General features: G+C 39.0%; 2 protein-coding genes across 3 annotated transcripts in view; one reads left to right on the forward strand and one right to left on the reverse strand.

Annotated features, from left to right (window-relative positions):
• Positions 1-20,676, forward strand: part of Pde6a (phosphodiesterase 6A) — a 108,814-nt gene that overhangs the window by 15,582 nt on the left and 72,556 nt on the right. The gene's annotated exons all lie outside the window — the stretch shown is intronic.
• Positions 6,282-17,890, reverse strand: Slc26a2 (solute carrier family 26 member 2). Of its 2 annotated transcripts, none has more exons than XM_004854405.4 (3): positions 17,673-17,890; positions 9,314-10,034; positions 6,282-7,986 (listed from the first exon to the last, which is right to left on the reverse strand). In XM_004854405.4, exons 2-3 carry the CDS (start codon positions 10,007-10,009, stop codon positions 6,466-6,468), a joined length of 2,217 nt encoding a protein of 738 aa, XP_004854462.1. In that variant the 5' UTR covers positions 10,010-10,034; positions 17,673-17,890; the 3' UTR covers positions 6,282-6,465. The 2 variants fall into 2 exon arrangements, with proteins under 2 accessions (XP_004854462.1, XP_087036723.1); XM_087180597.1 differs by lacking the exon at positions 17,673-17,890 and adding an exon at positions 11,181-11,353.

Consider the following 20,676-nt stretch of genomic DNA (forward strand, 5'->3'; position numbering starts at 1 on the left):
GTGTAATTAAACAGAGTTTACAATGCAAGGTGTGTTCAAGATATGGGGGGGGGTGTTATGAACTAACCATTTTAATATAATTGTGCGCATACCTGCATGTGTATTTCTCCAAGAGCCATACTTTCATCAGCTAGATTTGAAACTAAGAATTTAAACAGCTGTTCTAAATGAAGAGTCCAAAGACATAAACATTGAAAGGGCAGATGAGGAAGCAAAGTGTTCCCAGTTGGCTGAAGGATATGCTAGAGAATGACTCTGTAAGTGCAATTCCCAGGGCTTAAGATGCTATGTGCTAGCCAGGCGTGGTGGCACATACCTGTGGAAGTTTAAACCCAACCTGGGCTATTTAGTGAGATCCTGTCTCAAAATTAAAAAATAAAAAAGGGCTGGGATATAGCTCAGTCCAAGGTCCATGGGTTCAGTCCCCTGTAAAGTACATATATACATACTACATGCATAAATACCAGGTGCTTGTGCAGGCAGGGAGGGTACACAGTGTTAAACACAATTCAGTCTAACTTCTGTTGGGTGGGAGTAGAATTGGGGCAGAATGCCCAAGTTACTGTGAGAGGACTAAATCCTGTCCTGAGCCCCATGCCCAGGATCTTTTTTCAAGCAGAGAGGCATAAAGGAGAGTACCTCCCAGGGAGAGGGCAGTGGTACAGATTTTTTTATTCATTCATTTTATTGGTACATTTTAGGTATACACTATGCTGACATTCATTACTGGGAAGTTGTACCTTTACATAATATATCTTGGTTCTTATTTTTTCCTTCCCCTGCCCTCCCTTCAACCCCTCCACCCCTCCCTATTTACAAAGACTTTGTTTCCATTTTTTCCTTTTCTCATATTTATTCCTTTCCCCTACCCCTCACTTCCCCCTCCCTTTGACCTTTTCTTCCTATTTCACAGTCCATTATACATTTTGATCTTTATTTACACTTTCAGTTTCTCACAACAGAGAAACTATTCAGTATTTACATGTGTGTCCTGTCACTGGTCATTCGAGAGATGCAAATGAAAACAACACTGAGATTCCACCTCACTCCAGAAAGAATGGCTGCTATCATGAAATCAACCAATAACAAATGCTGGCAAGGCTGTGGGGAAAGAGGAAACCTGCTCCACTGCTGGTGGGAGTGTCGACTGGTGCAAGCACTGTGGAAATCAGTATGGAGATACCTCAAAGAACTAGGACTGGAAGTCCCATTTGACCCAGCTATTCCCCTGCTGGGTATCTTCCCCAAAGAATTAAAAGAATCATACCACAGTGATATATGTGCACCCATGCTCATAGTGGCAGTTTGTAATAAAGAAAATGTGGTGGGTTTTTTAAAATATATATAAAATGGAGTACTACTTGGCCATAAAGAATGAGAAACTAGGGCCGGGGATTTAGCTCAGTGGTTCTGCTGCCTGTCCCACAAGTGCAAGGACCTGAGTTCGATCCCTGGTACCAAAAGAAAAAGAATGAGAAACTAGATCCATTTACAGCTAAATGGATGCACATTAAGGCCACACCCTTATGTGAAATAAATAGGGTACAGATTATTCTTCACGAAATGTGCTTCAGCTAGATACGTGGCTCTCAAATCTCCCACTTAGTCATCATAAGGTGTTAGCCTTAGTTCACTGCTGAGAAAAAAGGGCTCAAAGGTAAATTGCCTGGGTCGGGGATTTAGCTCAGTGGTTCCACTGCCTGCCTCGCAAGTGCAAGGACCTGAGTTCAATCCCTGGTACCAAAAAAAAAAAAGAACCATCAACAAAACTGACGTATTAAAAAAAAAAAAAAAAAAGGTAAATTGCCCACGTTCAGAATTAGGTCGGTTGTAAAACATGAGCCAGATTTAGGTTTTGTGATTCTACCCTGATATAAAATAGAAATCACGCAATATAAGAACTGGAAGGGGCCCTTGAGCAGTCTAGTTTCCTCCCCGCCCCCCCTTTTTTTGGTACCAGGGATCGAACTTGGGACTTTGTGCTTGCAAGGCAGGCGGCAGAACCACTGAGCTAAATCCCCAGCTCCCTTCCTTCTTCACTGATGGAAATACTGAGTACCCAAAGGAAAAGACCTGGGTTTCTTTATATCTTTCTATGGTGACAAATACCTTTGTTATGGTTGAGAAAAATGAATGAATCACTCTCCAAACGTAAAGAGATATTTTAAAACTCATGGCGCCTGCATATGTTTCTTAGAATCTCCCTTCCACTAAGATAATTTAGACACAGTAATATTTTATTAGAGTAACAATTTATTAGCAGAAAGTATGATCTCAACAAACATATAGGCTCTTACATTATAGGCGAAACAAACATATGCATCCAGAAAAAATGATCTATTGTACAGTAATGCTTCAACAACTCATCCTTGTCCTGTAATGTAGTCAAGCAATGATTTATGAATAACATAGAGGCACTTACTTTAAGGCAAGAGCTAGATTTCAAGTATCTTACTTTAGGGATACAGTACAGAGAACAGGGAAGAGAACCTCCCCCAAATAAGTTTATTAAAGCTTCAGATAAAAACTTGCTAGGCTAGGCTGCTTATGGACAGACTTAACAGAAGTATCTTTAATAAAGGTATTTGTTGGGCCGGGGATTTAGCTCAGTGGTTTTGCTGCCTGCTGCACAAGCGCAAGGACCCGAGTTCGATCGCCGGTACCAAAAAAAAAAAAAAAAAGGTATTTGTTGTCCTTTATTATACAATCTTCAGAATTCAGTATTATTCTTCCTATTTTATACCACTAAGTTAAAAAAAAAAATACACACCGAAGAATCTACTAATTTACTATAATGCTTTTTCTCTAATGTATTTAACAATGTTTAAAATTTAAGCTGTTAAGTAAAAATTTTTTAAAAGTCCTTATCAGGATAAAAATTACCTTATAAAAATAAATCTTCCTCATTCCTACATTTAAACTCACCATTCCTAAGTTGCTAATTTTTCTAAAAAAAACCTTAAAAAATTAATGTATGGTATTTCAATAGTATTTTAATACATAGGCTATAAATAACAAAGAAGCTGGTACTGTGTATTATTTTGTACTATTCATTATAATTTTCATTCTTATAATTAGCACCTAACTTTGATTCATGATTATCTAAAAACATTTTACTAAAAAAGGGGGGGATTAGTTCAGAGCCTAACAGTTTTCTAGATCCCATTTCATCCTTTTTTCAGTTTTTAAGCTGTTTTAAATAAGGCATTACTAGAATAAATCAAAATTTGGGTGGGGGAAACCACTAACAACGGAAAAGTTACACAAAATCTAAATCCTGTCAATTGGATTTTTGTCACTGTGTTGTGGAACTTTTCTTTCCCTGAATAGACCAGGAGCATCTCTGCGTCTTGCTCAGCTTTCAACCAGGCCTCAGCTCAGTGCTTTCCACAAAGCAGCTCCTTCAGGGCCCCAGCATATTATATATTTGGCACTATAGTACCAGCACCTGGCCCGGCGTCCCTGACTCCTGGAAGAGTCCTCAGAAATATATGAGATAACATCTACCTTGATGCAAAGAACCTACAGTTCTAGTAACAGGAAAACATCAAGGGTCACAGAGCTGGAGTTTATCAGTGTAACTCAGAGACTCAATTTAAATTCCCAAGAAATGCATTGCATCCCCTTTCTTACTTTTATATGAAGATCAGGTCTAACTCTGTCAATGTGTTCTTAAATGACAAATTACTAAGAGAACAACCCTGGAGAGAATTGCTGATCTTGTTAAAATGTAGTCATTAGCATTAGAATAGTCTAATGAACACACCTAACACCCCCATACGTTTTTAAAATTCACCATTTACCATTTTATAAATTTAATGACCAATTTTGACATCAATGTCTCCTATTACTTAAAAGCTAAGTCAGACTTTGTCAAAAATCATACCTTGTTTTCCTTTGGTCTTACTTAGAAAAGATCAATTTAGATTAAGGAAGTCCCATGGCTCCAAAGCAGGCCAACTCAGGCTTTTGCCACAACCTGACCAAGTGCTTCTCAGCTTTCAGCTTTGGTGAGTCTGTGATTTTCCCCTTCTAGAAAGAGAAACTCGCTCTCAGAGAATTGCTTCCTAATGCGATCTTACTGTGGTGGAGCCAGGAATTGGTTCCTATTTATCTGGATCCCTTTCTTCTTTCCTTTCACTGGCCAGATAGTCTTTACAATGCTCTATTCCTTTTACTCTTCTACAATGTTCTCCTTTCACACACCTAACTGCACTGGCACATTCCACTCCTCTGGTTGTAACAAATTTAAAAATAAAGTTATAAGAGCTTTAACTACCAAGAGAGTACACACTGTATTTCAATTAAATGAAAACCATTTTAAGATATTCAGAATTCTGTATATTTGTCAATAAGTAATGAGAAAATGCTTCATTTCGACTCTCACCTTCAGAGTAAGCAAGATGTTTTTGGATCAATATAGTTTAAAGTATCAAGAAAGCAAATAAAAACATTGCTTTTGGTGGTGGCAGTGAATCTGGCTTTAAAAGTTTGATTCCTTTAAATTATCAGCAATCAAAAAATTTTAAAAGCTAAGTGTGATGGCATATACCTGAGATACCAAGAAATGCACTACATCCCCAGCTACTTGGTAGGCTAAGGCAGATTCACAAGTTTGAAGCCAGCCTGGGCAACTCTGTGGGGCCCTGTCAAAAAAAATTAAACAAGGACTGAGGATGTAGCTCAGTAATAGAGGGCTCACCTAGCATGTGCAAGGCACTGGGTTCAATGCCTATTACCACACACACACACACAAATGTGCAAATACAGGCAGAATGCAATTGAAGTACAGAATAAAATGTAAATTTTTGGGGGGGGGGTACTGGGGATCGAACTCGGGACCTTGCGCTTGTGAGGCAGGCGGTAAAATGTAAATTCTAATGAAACTTTAAAATGTTTTTCCAAGCCAGGCTTGGTGGTGCACGCTGGTAATCCCAGCATTCAGGAGGCTAATGCAGGAGGAGTGCCTCGAGTTTAAGGCCAGGCTGGAATATATAGTAAGTTCAAGGCCAGCCTGAACTACAAAGCAAAACCCTGTTAAAAAAAAAAAAAAAAGTTTTTACAGATGGCTACTAAAAGCAGAACCTCATTTGAGTGGGATAGGCACAAACCAGAACATAATTCAAGAAATTTTCTTACTGCACACATAAAGCTCCAGAACTGTTTATATCCACATGTGGACTGAAATATCAAGTAAAGGGCAAATCTTGATATCCATCCTTCTAAGAGATTTTTCAAATACTGACTGGGCTGAAATTCTTTTGCTATGCTGATGTTGGAAAAACTATAGAGTTGTCTTAAACATGTACTGATTACTCTACCAGAGTTATTAGACATTTATAATAGTCTCAACTCAAACCTGGCTTAGGGAAAAGGAATGAAAAACAAACAAGATGGGCCAGGGATTTAGCTTAGTGGTGCTGCCGCCTGCCTCCCAAGTGGAAGGTCCCGAGTTCGATCCCCAGTAGCAAAAAAAGAAAAACAACCAAAATACCGTAGTTTTATAACTAATATTCCTAAGACTCAACAGAAATGGCAAACATTAGGAACAAACTAAAAAGCACAAATATAAGCATCATTGACATTTTTGAAATTCCAAAATTCTAGACCTAATAAGAGGATGTCAAAATTCAGGAGAATATTGTATATAATCATAACATTAATCACCTTAGAAGACAGTAACATAGAAACTGCTTTGTTGGAATAATAGGTATTTTCCATGTAAGTAAATGGGGGAGATCTACCAATAGAATAGCAACACTGGCAGTTTAGAGAGCTAACAAAAGGTATATATACATATATCTTAAATATGTACATATGTACTATACCCAACATATAGGGGTTATTAGAAACACTTAAAATTGCTTACAATATAAGAACAGGTTTAAAAAATGAGTTTGCACTTTGGCAATCATTATCTTGTTTAAAAGACCTGGCTAGATGTTTTAATCTCATATAAATTAGTTCCTTATTCTTTGGAGAACATGTCTTTTTTTGCCTGCCAAAGTCTAAACACAGAACTGTAAGTGTTCAATGTCAGATATTCTTGCTTTTCCAAAGAAACAACCCCTCATTTCACAACCTGTGGCCAACTACCATAAATACTCCCACAGAACTTGGATTTTATGAATATCATATTTATGCTTCTAAATCTTAATAGGAGGAGGAAAAGTCCAAACATATGCGCTAAAACAAGGTGGTAATTAAGTTTGGGAGCTACTTTACAACTCAATTCACTAGTTATTACATCCCAAGAGTACTTCATAGATGCATGAAAGCTTGAAATCACATTTCTTCTTTTTGATTCTGTCCTACTATGAGCTTTGCTGCATTTGAGAATATAAAAAGGCCATAACCTTCCAAGGAAGGAAAATTTCAAGTGTGCAACATTTTCCACTGTGGAAATGGAAAATATTGCACATTTGAAATTTTAACCTACTGATGAGACATTCTTCATCTACTTTTTCAATCACTGGAAAGACTCAGACCATTGAGAACACATGTTTCTTTCTGGTTTTGAGATTCTACTGCAAAAGCCACTGCTTCATACATGCTATAGAAGAGAAGGTTTTGTTCTTCTTTTCTGCAATACTGTCCCTTGGTCAGGGAATCCCTCACAGAGGGATTGCATTGAGCCAGCAGAAACTGAATCCCAATGGCTTCATAATCTCTGCGAACTTCTTTCAGTGTATGGATCCCTGCTGTATCTAAAAATTGTATTGCACTGCAGTCAATCACTACAGTATGCAGCTCCAAAGGATCATGGGAAAGTTGCACTGAAAACTCTTCCTGGATTCCACTGAGAATCACTCTTTGCTCTTTGAGCATTCTTCTGGCTGCCTTCTTCTGAGCAGCCTTTACCAAGACTGGGTTTAGAGTTTTTTTATATAAAGCAGATTTAAAGCATTCTTTGTTTATGTAGTAGAGAGGTGCTATGAAGCGGACAATCTTGATGCCTGGCTTGGTCTGAAGGTTCTTGTAAGCAGACAAGGATTCAAAGATTTCAGACTCTTCCACCAAGCCAAGCAATGAAACCTTTGGCTTCTGAGTGCGGAGGATAACACAAAACATAGAAAAACAAACCCCAATAAGCAGGCCTATTTCAGTGCTTATCAGAGCAGAGGACAGCATGGTAACAAACCAGATAACTGTATCCATTCTGCTAACCCTCCACATATTGGGCAGATCTCTAAATTTACAAAGGGCTCCCCGGAGATTTACAATAGTGATCACACCAAGGACACATTTCTGTAGGGAATAGAATAAAGGAGCTATTACTAGGAGAACCAACAAAAGAACCAGGGCTGTCATCACAGCGGAAACCTGAGTCTGACAACCTGTTGATTCTTTAACCAGTGTCTTTGCAAGAGCTGCACTAGTAGTAATGCAATGGAAGAAGGAAGGGACGATATTGCAAAAGCCAATGGCATACATCTCCTGATTTGCTTTGACTGTGTAGCCATGTTTCTTGGCAAACATCTCAGAAAGTGATACAGTGATAGCAAAGCCAATGAAAGAAATAGCTATTGCATCCACAGCCACATTAGGCACTAGGCTCCAGTCTGGTGCTTTGGGTGGCAAAAACCCAGTGGGTATGTGTCCAGCAACACTGGAATTGTAATTCTCCTTTAGTTTTCCAAAATGAGAGGCCAATGTGGCTGCCACAACAACAATAAGTTCAATAGGAATTGGTGCCTTGAGCTTGGATTTGAAGTGCTCATTGAGTTCTTTGGCTGGCAAAAGGACCAAAAGACACAAAAGGCTAGTGATGAGATCACAGAGTTTGGTCTTATGGATGTTTTGGAAGATATGTATCCAGGTAGTGATGAGTGAGCCCACACCATTACTCCGTGGAAGGCTGAGCCCAAGGAGATACTTAGCCTGAGATGTGAGAATAGTGAAGGAGGCACCAGTGACAAATCCACTCAGCAAGGCATCTGAGAGGTAGACAGAAACAAAGCCCACTTGAAAGAAGCCCATTACTACCTGGAAGAGAAGATATACAAGTGTTAAATATCAATGTCAGAGATAGAATAAATGCAGTAAAAAAAAAATTAATCTTTTCATTTTGTAAAGAGAGAAAACTTGCTCAAGGTCAGTTTCCACTAGCCCAGCTGAAACTAGAACTGAGGATTTCTGCCTTCTCAAGCAATGTTTCTTATACTTGACAAGGTCCAGACTTCTTTCAAAAAGAAAATTCTCAAAGATCCACATGAAAACAAAAACTCAAATTATAAAAATTCTAATTAAGAATATATGTATGTATATCATGGTTTTTTTTTCCCCCGTAAAGTGGAAGTCAATGCTGTGAAAATAAAGTGTTAACTGATGAGAAAAAGTAAGATTCACATCATCTTTTTTTTTTTTTAAAACTGGGGCCTAAACCCAGTGTCTGCACAGAGCTACATCCCCAGCCCTTTTAATCTATTTATTCAGAGACAGGCGCTTGCTAAGTTGACCAGGCTGGGCTTGAACTTGTGGTTCTCCTGCCTCAGCCTCCCAGAGTGCTGAGATTACAGGCATGTGCCATGATGCCTGGCTCTCTTCCCTTGTTGGATCCAAATGACTGCAATAAAGAAGAGATTTAATGTTGGTGCTGGATGTTAAAAGGCAGGGGCATGATGCTAATATCATATCATTGGATTCTACAGTAGAATTAAGAATTTCATTTCCAATACTTTCTCCTGGCTGATAATATAGAATAGTAGCTCTTCACCTTTTCCATTTCTAACAATCTAAGAGAACTACTATCTTTCGTTAAGAGTTACTCACTAGAGCAGTGATTCTAAAGGAAAGTAGGGACATCTATCACTTGAAAACCTTCTGTACTACTCTCCTTACCCCCGGCTGCCCCTTATTCTGTTACCCTCTTGCCTTACTTATGCTGACTGCCAATGTCAGCCAATAACCAATCACACATAATGTAAAATTAAGGAGTTGTACTGGATGATCTCAGGATCTTTTTTTTTTTTTTTTTTTGGTACCAGGAATTGAACTCGGGTCCTTGCACTTCCACAGCAGGGGGCGGAACCACTGAGCTAAATCCCTGGCCCTCAGGACCAATTTTGGTCTAAATTTTTATAACAAAATAATTAAAATCTAGCTGTCTGACATTCTTTGGTTAAGAGGCAGCCTAGGAAAATCAGCCTGTCTTACCTGTAGAGCCCAAAGTTTGAATTCTGGCACTACCATTCATATATCCTGAGCACTCAGTAAGGGATATCTTTAATTATTATGATCTCTGACAGATCTGAGATTTCATGTATAGTGACTACTTTTGTTTGAAATAACCAATTGTTCCAACATTTCTTACCTGATAAACTCCAGCCATAAAGGTTACAGTGCTTCCAATTTTAATTGCATAGTGACTTCTGTCACATAAACTTTCTGATGTGTGGTTTATTAATGAGCTCCCATTTGAAACCATTCCTAAAGGAGTAATATGGGCAGTGTCACAGCCAGCTTTGTGTAGTTCTCGGTCAACTACTTCACCAATCATAAGGCACAGTACTCCAAAAATGCCCACAGAGATGTGACGAGAAGTACCAAATAAAAAATAAATGATGCTGGCAAAAAAAGATGTGTACAGACCATAGATGGGATCTTGGCCAGCCAAGAGGGAATAAGCAATGGACTGGGGAACCAATAAGATCCCTACAATCAAACCAGACATCACATCTCCTAAAATGTTTTTCTTTAGATCATATTTTGGGAGCCACTGTAAAACAGGAAAGAAACCAAAAAACATATTTTTGGCTTTAGTTGAGCTACATTGGCAACTCTTCTGGAGCTTTTTGATGACAAACTGCTTAATGTTAGTATTTGATTTCTCTTGAGGCTCCAAATAGATCCTAGGACAAAGTCTGCATTGATCATGGGTTTCAACTTGCTGAAAGTCAGTACTTGATTCCTTTTGTAGCTCCAGAGAGACTCCAGATGCAAGACTGTCATTTCCTTCAGCTGAGTCCCTTGGCGAAAGATCAGGTTGCTCTTTACTTTCTGAAGACATTTCTTGAGACAGATGATTCCACTTCCTACCCCAGAGAAAATATCAGTGTTAACTAATAAAGTAATTCTCAGTCCCTGATATAGTAAGTCCTACTTTTTACACATGGTAGTTAAGAGGTTTTAGCATAGATAATTTATATCTACCTTCCTTAATTAAACCTTACTTGTCCTGGTCAGGGAGGGAAAAAAAGACCAAAAATAGACCATAAACAGCTAAGTCAAAACAAGTAATATATTAGTGCAGGACTTTGCGAGGATAAAAGCACTAAAGATTCTTCTCCATATCTGCCTGCTCCCTCTGCAGTTTTTATTTCCTCCAGAAAAGGTATCAGGGTGACTTGTCTCCTCCTTTCCATGTTACAAATGGTCTTCTTCCCAGGTTTTTCACTTCTCAGCTATACTGCAAAATAAGGTCTAGTTACAAACTTTCACCCCTACCTTCCTGAAAAAGCAAAATGGTCCTTTGTGTATGTATCTGTCCCTTTTAAAACAACCCACTAACTGTTGAGAATATATAGGAGAAAAAAATATATGATAAAGATTAATGTTTCTGGCAATAAAAAGAAAACTAGGGTGGTATGCATTTGGATCTTTGAACAGTAGTTCCGTGCTCAGTAGGAAAGAGGAGAGAGAAGCCAGTAAGAGGACAGTGAAACTTAATAAATATCAAAAGCATGGGGTGGGTTGACAGGGCAGGTGCTGTAGAAGGCTTTGGTCTATCCCACTGGGTTCATATAGTCATCTGCTCTGGGGGGAGGGTTCATGTTTATACAGAGACCCTTGACTACTCTGAGTACACATTCTGAAATGCTGACTGAATAGAGGAATAATATTGCCATGAAATTCCACTTGGAAGGTATAGTAACTCTAAGATTGCAAAGAACAAATGAAAAAACAATTTGTGATTGGCCAGATAAAGATGACACATGAAGAATGCAGTAAGTTTTCTGTTTTCGAACCAATAGAAAAATGGACCCTTGTGAGATACTAGAAACCTAACATTACCAAGGTGTCATAATCCAGAAACTCAGAAGCTATTTAAAAACACAAGATATATTGAAGTAATCCACCTTTATTTTATTTAGGTTGAACATGGGTAAAATAAGTTATTTTGATAGTCTTGTGAAGTAAAGAAGGAAAAAAAAAAGAATAGATTTTAGATGATTACTGACCTTGAGCAAGTCAATCAGACTAGTAGATGTACCCAGCAGTTATTTCTTCAATGAAGTCTAGAACTGTTTTCTTATTTCCTGCTTTCTTGAGCTAGCTTGAAAACATTTCCTATGTCCTATTTTGGATCAGCTCTTGGAAATTTCTAAAACAAAAGGCTTTTTTCAAACCTAAGAAAAAGAAACATAAGAAAAAACTATCCAAATCTAAATTTTCCTTCTACTGATGCAAGATGGAAAAAGATAAAAACTAATATTAAAAAAGTACAACAGGCAGATGCTAAAAATGAAAAACACAAATAATAGAGATGAGGAATGCCTTTATCAGGTTCATCAGTAAATTTGATAGAGCCAAAGAAACAACAAACTCAAAGACAGGTTAATAGAAATCACCTGAACTAAAGCAAAACAGCATTTAAGTAACAAAATCAAAAACCCAAAACCAACAATGTAACAGAACATCTAAGAGCTATGAGACATAGAGCTTTTAGAAGGAGAAAATGGGCAGAAGAAATGGCCAAGAATTTTCCAAGATTATTCAGACATTAAACTACAAATATATCAATAATCTAAAGGGCCTGGGATTTAGCCCAGTGGTTTTGCCACCTGCTGTGCAGGCCCAAGGACCCGAGTTCAATCCCCGGTACCAAAAAAAAAAAAAAAAAGAATCTAAGAGTACCAAGAATACAAAAATAAAATTAAAAAAACCCTCCTACACCTACACATATCACATTCAAGCTGATAAAAACCACAAACACGAAAACCCTAAAGACAAAGAAAAAACAGACATTACTTACAAGGGAACAAAAGAATTACCATGGAGGCTAGAAGATGACAGAGTGATATCTTTAACACAGAGGGCCTGGGATTTAGCTCAGTGGTTCCGCCACCTGCCTCGCAAAAGCAAGGTCCCAAGTTCAATCTCCGTACCAAAAAAAAAAACAAACAACTTTTAAAAGGAGAAAAAAAAGATAAGGAAATAAACTTTCTCAAACATTGAAAGAATGTATTACCAACTGATCAGTGATCGCCTCTATCCCTTACACACACACCACACACACACAAAGATTCCTTAGTCAAAAAGAATATATCAGTCAGAAACTCAGACACAAAGAAAGTCCTGGAAATGGAACAATGATAATAAAATAAAATTCAATTTTTCAATAAAAAATTGATAATTCCTTTGAATGATAATTATCTATACCAAAAATAGAAATGCATTAATATGGCAATAACATCACAAAGAATGGGAAAAAGAATCGTGAATTGTAAGGCCTTACATGAGATGTAAAGAAGTATAATAATATTTGAAGGTAGACTCTGATTAGTTAAAGATGTATATTACAAACCAAGGCTAACGACTAAATATTTTTAAAGGTATGATAAATATTAAGTCAGTATGGAGCTAGGGCTGGGGATATAGCTCAGAGGAAGAGTGCTTGCCTAGCATGTACAAGGCCATGCGTTTGATCCCCAGCACTGCAAAAATTAAAAAATAGTGGCGATAAAAAGGAATCATAAAAATTCTCAATCCAAGAAACAGTAGAAAAAGAAAAAGCAAAAAACAGATAAAACTGAAAACAGCAAGAAGGTAGAGTTTAATTCAAACATATAAATAATCACATTAAAAATGAATGGTGTAAACATGACAATTAAAAGACATACTATCAGAATGAACGTAACCAGGTACTGGGGAAAGGAGGAGTTACTGGTTACAGAATTTCTATTTCAAGTTTCAGAGATACATAATAGTGACAGTTAAATAATATTATGAATATATTTAATGCCACTGAATTACACACTTCAAAATGGTTAAAATGGCCAATTTTATGTTACACTATTTTAACACACACAGACACACATGCAGCCAAAAGGGAAGAAACCAGTGTATACCATCTTAAGACTCTTAGACATTAAAGGGCATAATATTACTTGACAGTACTCAGTGTTAAAGTTGCATACTACAAGCCCTAGAATAACCCCACTAATGACAAAGGATTATGGCTAATAAACAAATGAGATACAATGGAATCACAGAAAATACTAAATAATAAAGACAAGAGAAGGGAAAATAAATAGTAACCATATCAGTAATAGCCATATCAACAATTACCTTAAACACAATGGTCTAAACATCCGCACAGAGATTGTCAGATTAGATTAAAAAGCAAGACCCAATTATATGCAGCCTATAAGAAACACACTTAAGTATAAAGACAATAGGATAAAAGTAAAAAGATGAGAAAAGATATACTTTGCTAACATGCACCAAAAGAAAGCTGGAGTGGCCATATTAGCATCAGATAAAGAAGATTTGAGGGAAAAGAGGCCAATTTTATAAATGATAATGGAGTCAATTCCTCAAGAAGACTTAACAATTACAATCCCAACTGTACACCTAATATCAGGATTCCAAAATAAATGAACCAAAAACAAGCAAGAATTACAAAGAGAAATAAAGATATCCATGATTAGCATCAGAGAACTCAATGGCCTTCCCTCAGTATTTATTGAAGAAAATCAGTAGGATTTACAAGATTTAAACACTATAGATCAACTCAGACAATATATATTAAAGATAAGACATTATACTCAATAATAGAAAAATACATTTTCTTCAAGTGCATATGAAACATTTATCAAGGGGAAACATAAATTCTCTGTAAAGTTAAAAGAAGCCAATTCATACATAATATTTTCTCTGACTTCAACAGAATTAAATTAGAAATCAACAGAAAAATATTGGAAACGCCCCCAAATAGTGAAACTGAGAAATAACACATTTCTAAGTAAAACAGGCATCAAAAGACAAGTGAGTTTTATCTGTAATGGCCCAACTCAAAGGTTCAGCAAGTGACTAGGTAAACAAACTGTGCTATATTCTTACATGGAATATTACTTAGAAATACAAAGAACTATTGATATAACATTAATGAACTCAAAATAATTTTGCTGAGTGAAAGCCAGGGAAAAAAAGGAGTACATATTATATGATTCCATCTATAGAAAATGCAATCTAACCTATAATAACAGAAAGCAGATCAGTGGTTGTTTCAATAGAGGAGGTAGGGAGGGATGGAAGAAACTTCAGCCTCTCCACCTGTCTTGGTCCTTCTTCTAATCCTACATGGCCCATCTTAAATGCCATAGGATAAAGATTTTGAATTTCTTAGGATATGCTCCTCCAATATATTACATGTAACAATTTACCATGTAAGTTAATAAGTCTCAAACTACAGCACATTTATAGGCAGCTGCCAAATCATCCTTGCTTCTATATAACCCAGCACTAACCCGATGCCTCACACTTGGTATGTATGGGTACATACCATACCATACTGTACCTTGTTTGGCACCTAGTTTATCCTGGAAACAAAGTTTCAAGTAAATATAATAAAGACAAGAAAATATCCTTATTTTCCAGTTATCACAAATAATTAATGTTCCTGTATATCTGTAATGAACAAGAACCACAAGACTTACATCAGTTGTGTAAATATTATTACGTATTATTTCTAACATTAAACCCAAGAGGAAACGATGTGAAACCATGATCAGACAACTAAAAACCTCCTTGCACAGTAATTCACAGCTTTTGAAAAGATTTAATACACATCTCCCACTTGCCTCAATAAATCTGAGAAGAACAAATTACAAATTTCAGTTCTCTAGTATAAGACAAATCCAGGTTTAGTCAATTGCTCAACTGTTAAGCAACAGATTCTCAAACTCATCTTCCAATTTTCAAGTTCAGCTTTCTTTCTATAAATCCACATTGCCCCCAAATTTCTTTGTGAAGAGATTTTTACAAGCTACTTTAAAGCTCCAATCTGTGGCCAATTACTCAACTTGCTTCTGAATCTGTTATACATATATTTTGGGGGCGGGGGTACCAGGGATCGAACTCAGGACCTAGTACTTGCAAGGCAGGCAGTGGAACCACTGAGCTAATCCCTGGCCTCTTTTAGTTATATCAATAAGTGAAGGTAACACACTGCTTAAAGAAGGCTTGGTAAAAGTTGAAGATTAAAATTATGTTTCATATACAGGCATTGGTAATATTTTTCTTTCTTTTCTTTCTATTAGGAGTAACAACATAAATTTACTCCTATGCTACATTTTGGTTTTTTGTTTGTTTTTTGGCACCGGGGATCAAACTGGGGTCCTTGCGCTTACGGGGCAGGCAGTGGAACCACTGAGCTAAAACCCTGGCCTCTTATGCTACATTTTGGTTAGAACAATTAGCATTCCAGACAAGAGTTAAACCAAGCAAGCTCTTCTTGCACACTTTTTTCCCCCTCTGACTGGAATGCTCTTCCTCAACTATTTTTTTACTTGCTCCCTCTCTTCTTTAAGTTTTCTCAAAAAACTTACTAATTTCTTCCTAGATATACTATATAAAAATAGCACGTGTGCCTCATGGGCCCATCCTTGCCTTGCACTTATTCCTTTTGCCTTGCCTTACTTTTCTTTATGGCCCTTTTGCCATCATATTAACCCTTTAAATTGTCTGTCTTTCCCAGACAAATTGTCTGCTTTGTTTTTTTTGTTGTTGTTTTTGGTACCGGGGATCAAATTTGGGACCTTGCACTTTCCAAGCAGGTGGCGGCACCACTGAGCTAAATCCCCGGCCCTGCTTTGTTTTGTTTGAAGCTGTATCCCAAGTACTGTACCTTTTTTGTCACCTAGTTAAGTGTTTCACAAATATCTTTTGGGTGAACGGATGACAAGTTTTAACAGCTACACTATAACCAAGCTTATGCCAGGAAATTATAATTTGGCAAGCATTTCACTGAATTGTGATGTCTAGTCTCAAAACTTACTACTAGAAAATATATTTTAAGGATCACGAAGCCCGGAATATATTCATCTCTAGATCTTCCTCTAGGAGGCTACACATTGATTTAGCCATACTACACAATGATTTTTCAAATACAGACAGTGGTTAAAATGCAGATTCAGCTGGGCACAGTGGCCCATGCCTCTAATCCTAGCACCATGGGAGGCTGAGGCAGGGGATAGAAAGTTTAAGCCCAGCCTGGGCAACTTAGTGAAACTCTGTCTCAAAATAAAGAAATAAAAAAGGGCTATGGATGTAGCTCAGTGTGAAGGCTATGGGTTCAATCCCCAAAACAAACAAAAAAAGCAGCAGCCGGCTGTAAGACCTGCCCCTGCAAATTCAAGGATGAGATCCAAGCCTCTGCATCCTAGTGAGCACAGATGGGGCCCTACTTGGAGAACCAGTAGGTGTATTCCAAAGTCAGGCACATCTAATCTCTATTCAGACCCCAGCTACCACACTCAGCAGCTAGAAGGAACTGAGTGAAAACTTCAGCATCAACTTCTGACCTGTAAAATGGAGATAACATTACCAAGTAATTTGCAGGATTGTTGTAAGGCTAACACAAGTAAAGTTTCTAGCACATAACATGAAAAAAATGAAAGCTATGAAAGCTTTTTGGCTGTTTCTTTTTTTTCTTTTTTGGTACCCAGGATCGAATAGTCTGTTTCTTTCAATCCTTGAGGTTCCTGAAGAAAAAAAAAATGAACTCATTTCTTTTCCCAAAGCTTTGACTCTCCATTTCTTATGGATCCAATTTTCAAAATCATAAATTTCTATGTAACCCAATAATGTCATATTATTCTTATATTTTACATAAAGACCAATAAGGCAGGGGTAGAGGGTGTAACTCAGTTGTAGGGCACTTGCCAATGCCTTGGGTTCAATCTCCAGCATGGGGACAAAGGGCATGGGGGTAAAGAAGGAAAAACATGTTACTAGAATAGATGTCAGAAAGGAGTTGAAGTTCTGAATCCTAACTCACTGGTGATTCCCAATCTGTGCAAGGAAAGGGCCCAACTTGATAAGTCTATGAGTTTAGGAGAGCTGGGTGCCAAGTCCTAGCTCTCTGCAAACGGTTTGCTCTGTAATTTCTGGCAAGGAACTGGCCCTTTTTGTGTGTTCTGTGTCCCCACTTAACTGAAAGAATTAAGTGTCTGAAAGAAGTACAGATCCTGAGTTTGTACTTTGCCAGGTGTTTGCTTTTAATAATCAAGTTAACCAAGTGTTCTGTCCTCTCCGGGTCAGCTTCCCCATCTGTCCAAGGAGGTGGTGGCTCCAACCTCCAGGGTCCAGATCCTAGATATCTGGGTTCAAGACAGCTTAGGGAAGCCTCGGCCACAAGAACAGCTTGGGATCCGTGAGGTGAGAAGGTTTGGGGGTGAAGGCTGGGCAGCCTTCAGACACAAGGGCAGCCTTCAGACACAAGGGCAGCCTTCAGACACAAGGGCAGCCAGATCGCGAGGTGGGCGTGGCACTTTTTGCGCCTGGGACATCCCGGACCCAGGCCCACCTCCACCACCCAGCCACTACGCCCGCAGCTACAACTGGTCACAGCTTTCTCCCAACGCGCCCGGGACCAAGACCAGGATGACCCAAACGTGGGGCCCGCGGCCACGCAGAGGCCGGCACCGCTCTCCTCTCCCTTTTCTCACCTCTTGGGTACAGCCTACCCCGCGCGACTATTTCCGCAGCGCTTCCTCTGTGGTGAACAGACTGAAGGGACTCCGCGGGGCCGACAAAGGCAGCCCGCTGGGCCTCTCTTTAACTGTCTCGTCCCCTTTCCCGTCCATTTCCCGGCCCCCGCATCAGGCGGGGCCAGGCTACGCTGGGTGGACAAACCGACCTAAACGTGCGGGAAAACAATCCCTCTGCGAAAGCTCGCGGCTGTGGCAGTCACGTGGCCCAGCGGCGAGCGACGTGGCCGCCAGCCAATGATTCAGCACAGACCGGCAAGGGTTCCACCCCTTACCTTGTCCCTTTGCCACGATTGGCTGTCCTGGACAGAGGGGCCACGCGTCCGTTTAGGGTGGGTCCTCCCGGCCCAGCTGTGATTAATCCCTTGCCAAGTGAGTTGCTTACCAGTTTTAGACCTGGGCGGAAGAGTGTAGTGAAGATGAAGTATCAAGAAAGCGGGGGAAGCGTTCTGCGCAGAGCTGTAGAGTGCGTTTATGAGCTGCAAAAATTTTGTGGACCCTCACTGGCCTTTGTAGAGCGGTAGGTTGCCCTGGTAGAGCTCATTTTCCATCAAGACCTATTACCAGAAGGCGCTTAAAAAAAAAAAAAAAAAAAGTAAATATAAAGATAAACATAAGCTGTAATTCCAGCCTTGTTTAAAACCCTCAGTGGCTTTTCATGATCTTCAAATAAAATCAAACCCACTCTGCACCCTCTTTCCGTTCCTCACCGCTCTCCCCTCATAGTAACCTGCCTGCCAAGCTAAACTCTGGTTGCTGCCATTTGGTTTCTTCTCCAAACAGAAGTATTCCAGGTCCTTTTTTTTTTTTTTTTTTTTGGTACCGGGGATCGAACTCGAGACCTTGCGTGCTTGCCAGGCAGGCGCCGGAACCATTGAGCTAAATCCCCATCCCTGCCATTTGGTTTCTTCTCATTCCTCACCACTCAACCTAAATTCCCCTCCTCTCAACCCTGCTCCACTGCTGGTGGGAGTGAGGACTGGTGCAACCACTGTGGAAATCAGTATGGAGATACCTCAAAAAGAACTAGGACTGGAAGTCCCATTTGACCCCGTTATTCCACTGCTAGGGATCTTCCCCAAAGAATTAAAAGAATCATACCTCAGTGATATATGTGCGCCCATGTTCATAGCAGCACAGTTTGTGATAGCTAAAACTTGGAAACAGCCCAAATGCCCATCAACTGGAGACTGGATAAAGAAAATGTGGTTTTTAAATAAAATGGAGTACTACTCAGCCATAAAAAATGAGAAATTAGAGACATTTATAGCTAAGTGGATGCACATTGAGGCGATACTCTTAAGTGAAATAAATAGGACACACATGTATACATACCAAATAGTTTCTCTGGTGTGAGAAACTGAAAGTGTAAATAAGGACTAAATGTATAATAGGTAATGTGAAATAGGAAGAAAAGGGGCAAAGGGGAAGGAGGTGGGAGGGCTAGGGGAAAGGATAGAAGGGAATGGGATTAATATGAGAAAATGGAAAAATAGGAACAAAATCTTTGTAAATGGGGAGGAATGGAGAGGTTGAAGGGAGGGCTGGGTGAGGGTGAAAAATAAGAACCAAGAGAGATTATGTAAAGGTGCAAATTTCCAATGATGAATGTCATTATATTGTATACCTAAAATGTACCAATGATTAGAATGAATAATAGATAATGCAAAATAGGAAGAAAAGGTTCAAAGGGGTAGGGGTAGTGGGAGGGACAGGGGAAAGGAAAGAAGGGAAAGGAAAAATGATGAGAAATGGAAAAAATGGAAATAAAGTCTTTGTAAATAGGGAAGGGTGGAGGGGGTGAAGGGAGGGCTAGGAATGGGGAAAAAATAAGAACCAAGATGCATTATGTAAAGGTACAATTCCCAATGAGAAATGTAATTGTATTGTATACCTACAATGTACTAATAAAAGAATTTAACAACAACAACAAAAATAAATAAATAAATAAATAAATAAATAAATAAATAAATTCCCCTCCTCTCCTCTCTGCAAGGCTGCCCTTGACCATCCCATGTAAAGTAACCAGCCAGTCTCATCCAATCGTGGCGTCCTGGCTTAATTATCTGCCCTGAACTGGCCACTTTGATGGAGTGTGTTCATTCTTACCCTTGTTTGTAGCTTACGTGGACCCACTAGATGGAGCAAAAGAGACCCTGGGAAGGAAGCATGATTAACTTCCTTTCCTTCCCTTTCCAGTGAACCTCTTCACGAACAGTCATGTAAGGAATTCTCTTTCTTGGAGATGATTGATCTCCAAGTTTCTGTCACCTAGGACTTAGGGTTTCCAGTCACACACCATGTCAGGAATCAGAATGTTACAGGAATTAAAGTCAGGCTGCTTACCTGCCAATAAGCCAAGGTGTTGCTGCAAGGAAGGCAACTTTATTCAAAAAGCTGACTCAAGGACAAGAAAGGGACTACTAACACAAACTGCTTCATGCCTGAAAGCTGAGGGGGGCTTCTATAGGTGGTCCGTAGGTGTTTCTGTACTGGCCTGCACCTTCCTGCACCAGAAGTGCTAAATGATGCACATCCAATTGTGGTTACTCAGTTATGGTGTACATATTTTTCAATTTCTGTAGGGCTCATAAAAGATTCATCACCAGGCATGGTGGCTTGCACCTGTAATCCCAGCACTTGGGAGGATGAGGCAGGAGAATCACCACAAATTCCAGGCCAGCCTGGGCTACATAGTGAGTTCAAGGACAGCCTGAACTACATAGCGAGACCCTGTCTCAAAAGAAAAAAAAAAAATTCGTCATTTCTTTAGGTCAATCCTGCCACCAGTTGGCTACATCTTATACAATGGGCAAGTGGACATTTATTTAATCCTCACGGCAGCTTCAGAGGAGGTGCTATATTATGATTCTCCTTTCATATGTAAGAAAATGAGATGTTAGGTGAATTGACTAAGGTCCTACAGTTAATACGTCACAGCATGATTTTAATCCAATTACAT

This window comes from Heterocephalus glaber, unplaced genomic scaffold (assembly GCF_053883595.1).
Source record: "Heterocephalus glaber isolate CG9 unplaced genomic scaffold, H.glaber_assembly_v1.0 deba00001463, whole genome shotgun sequence".
Classification (NCBI taxonomy): domain Eukaryota; kingdom Metazoa; phylum Chordata; class Mammalia; order Rodentia; family Bathyergidae; genus Heterocephalus; species Heterocephalus glaber.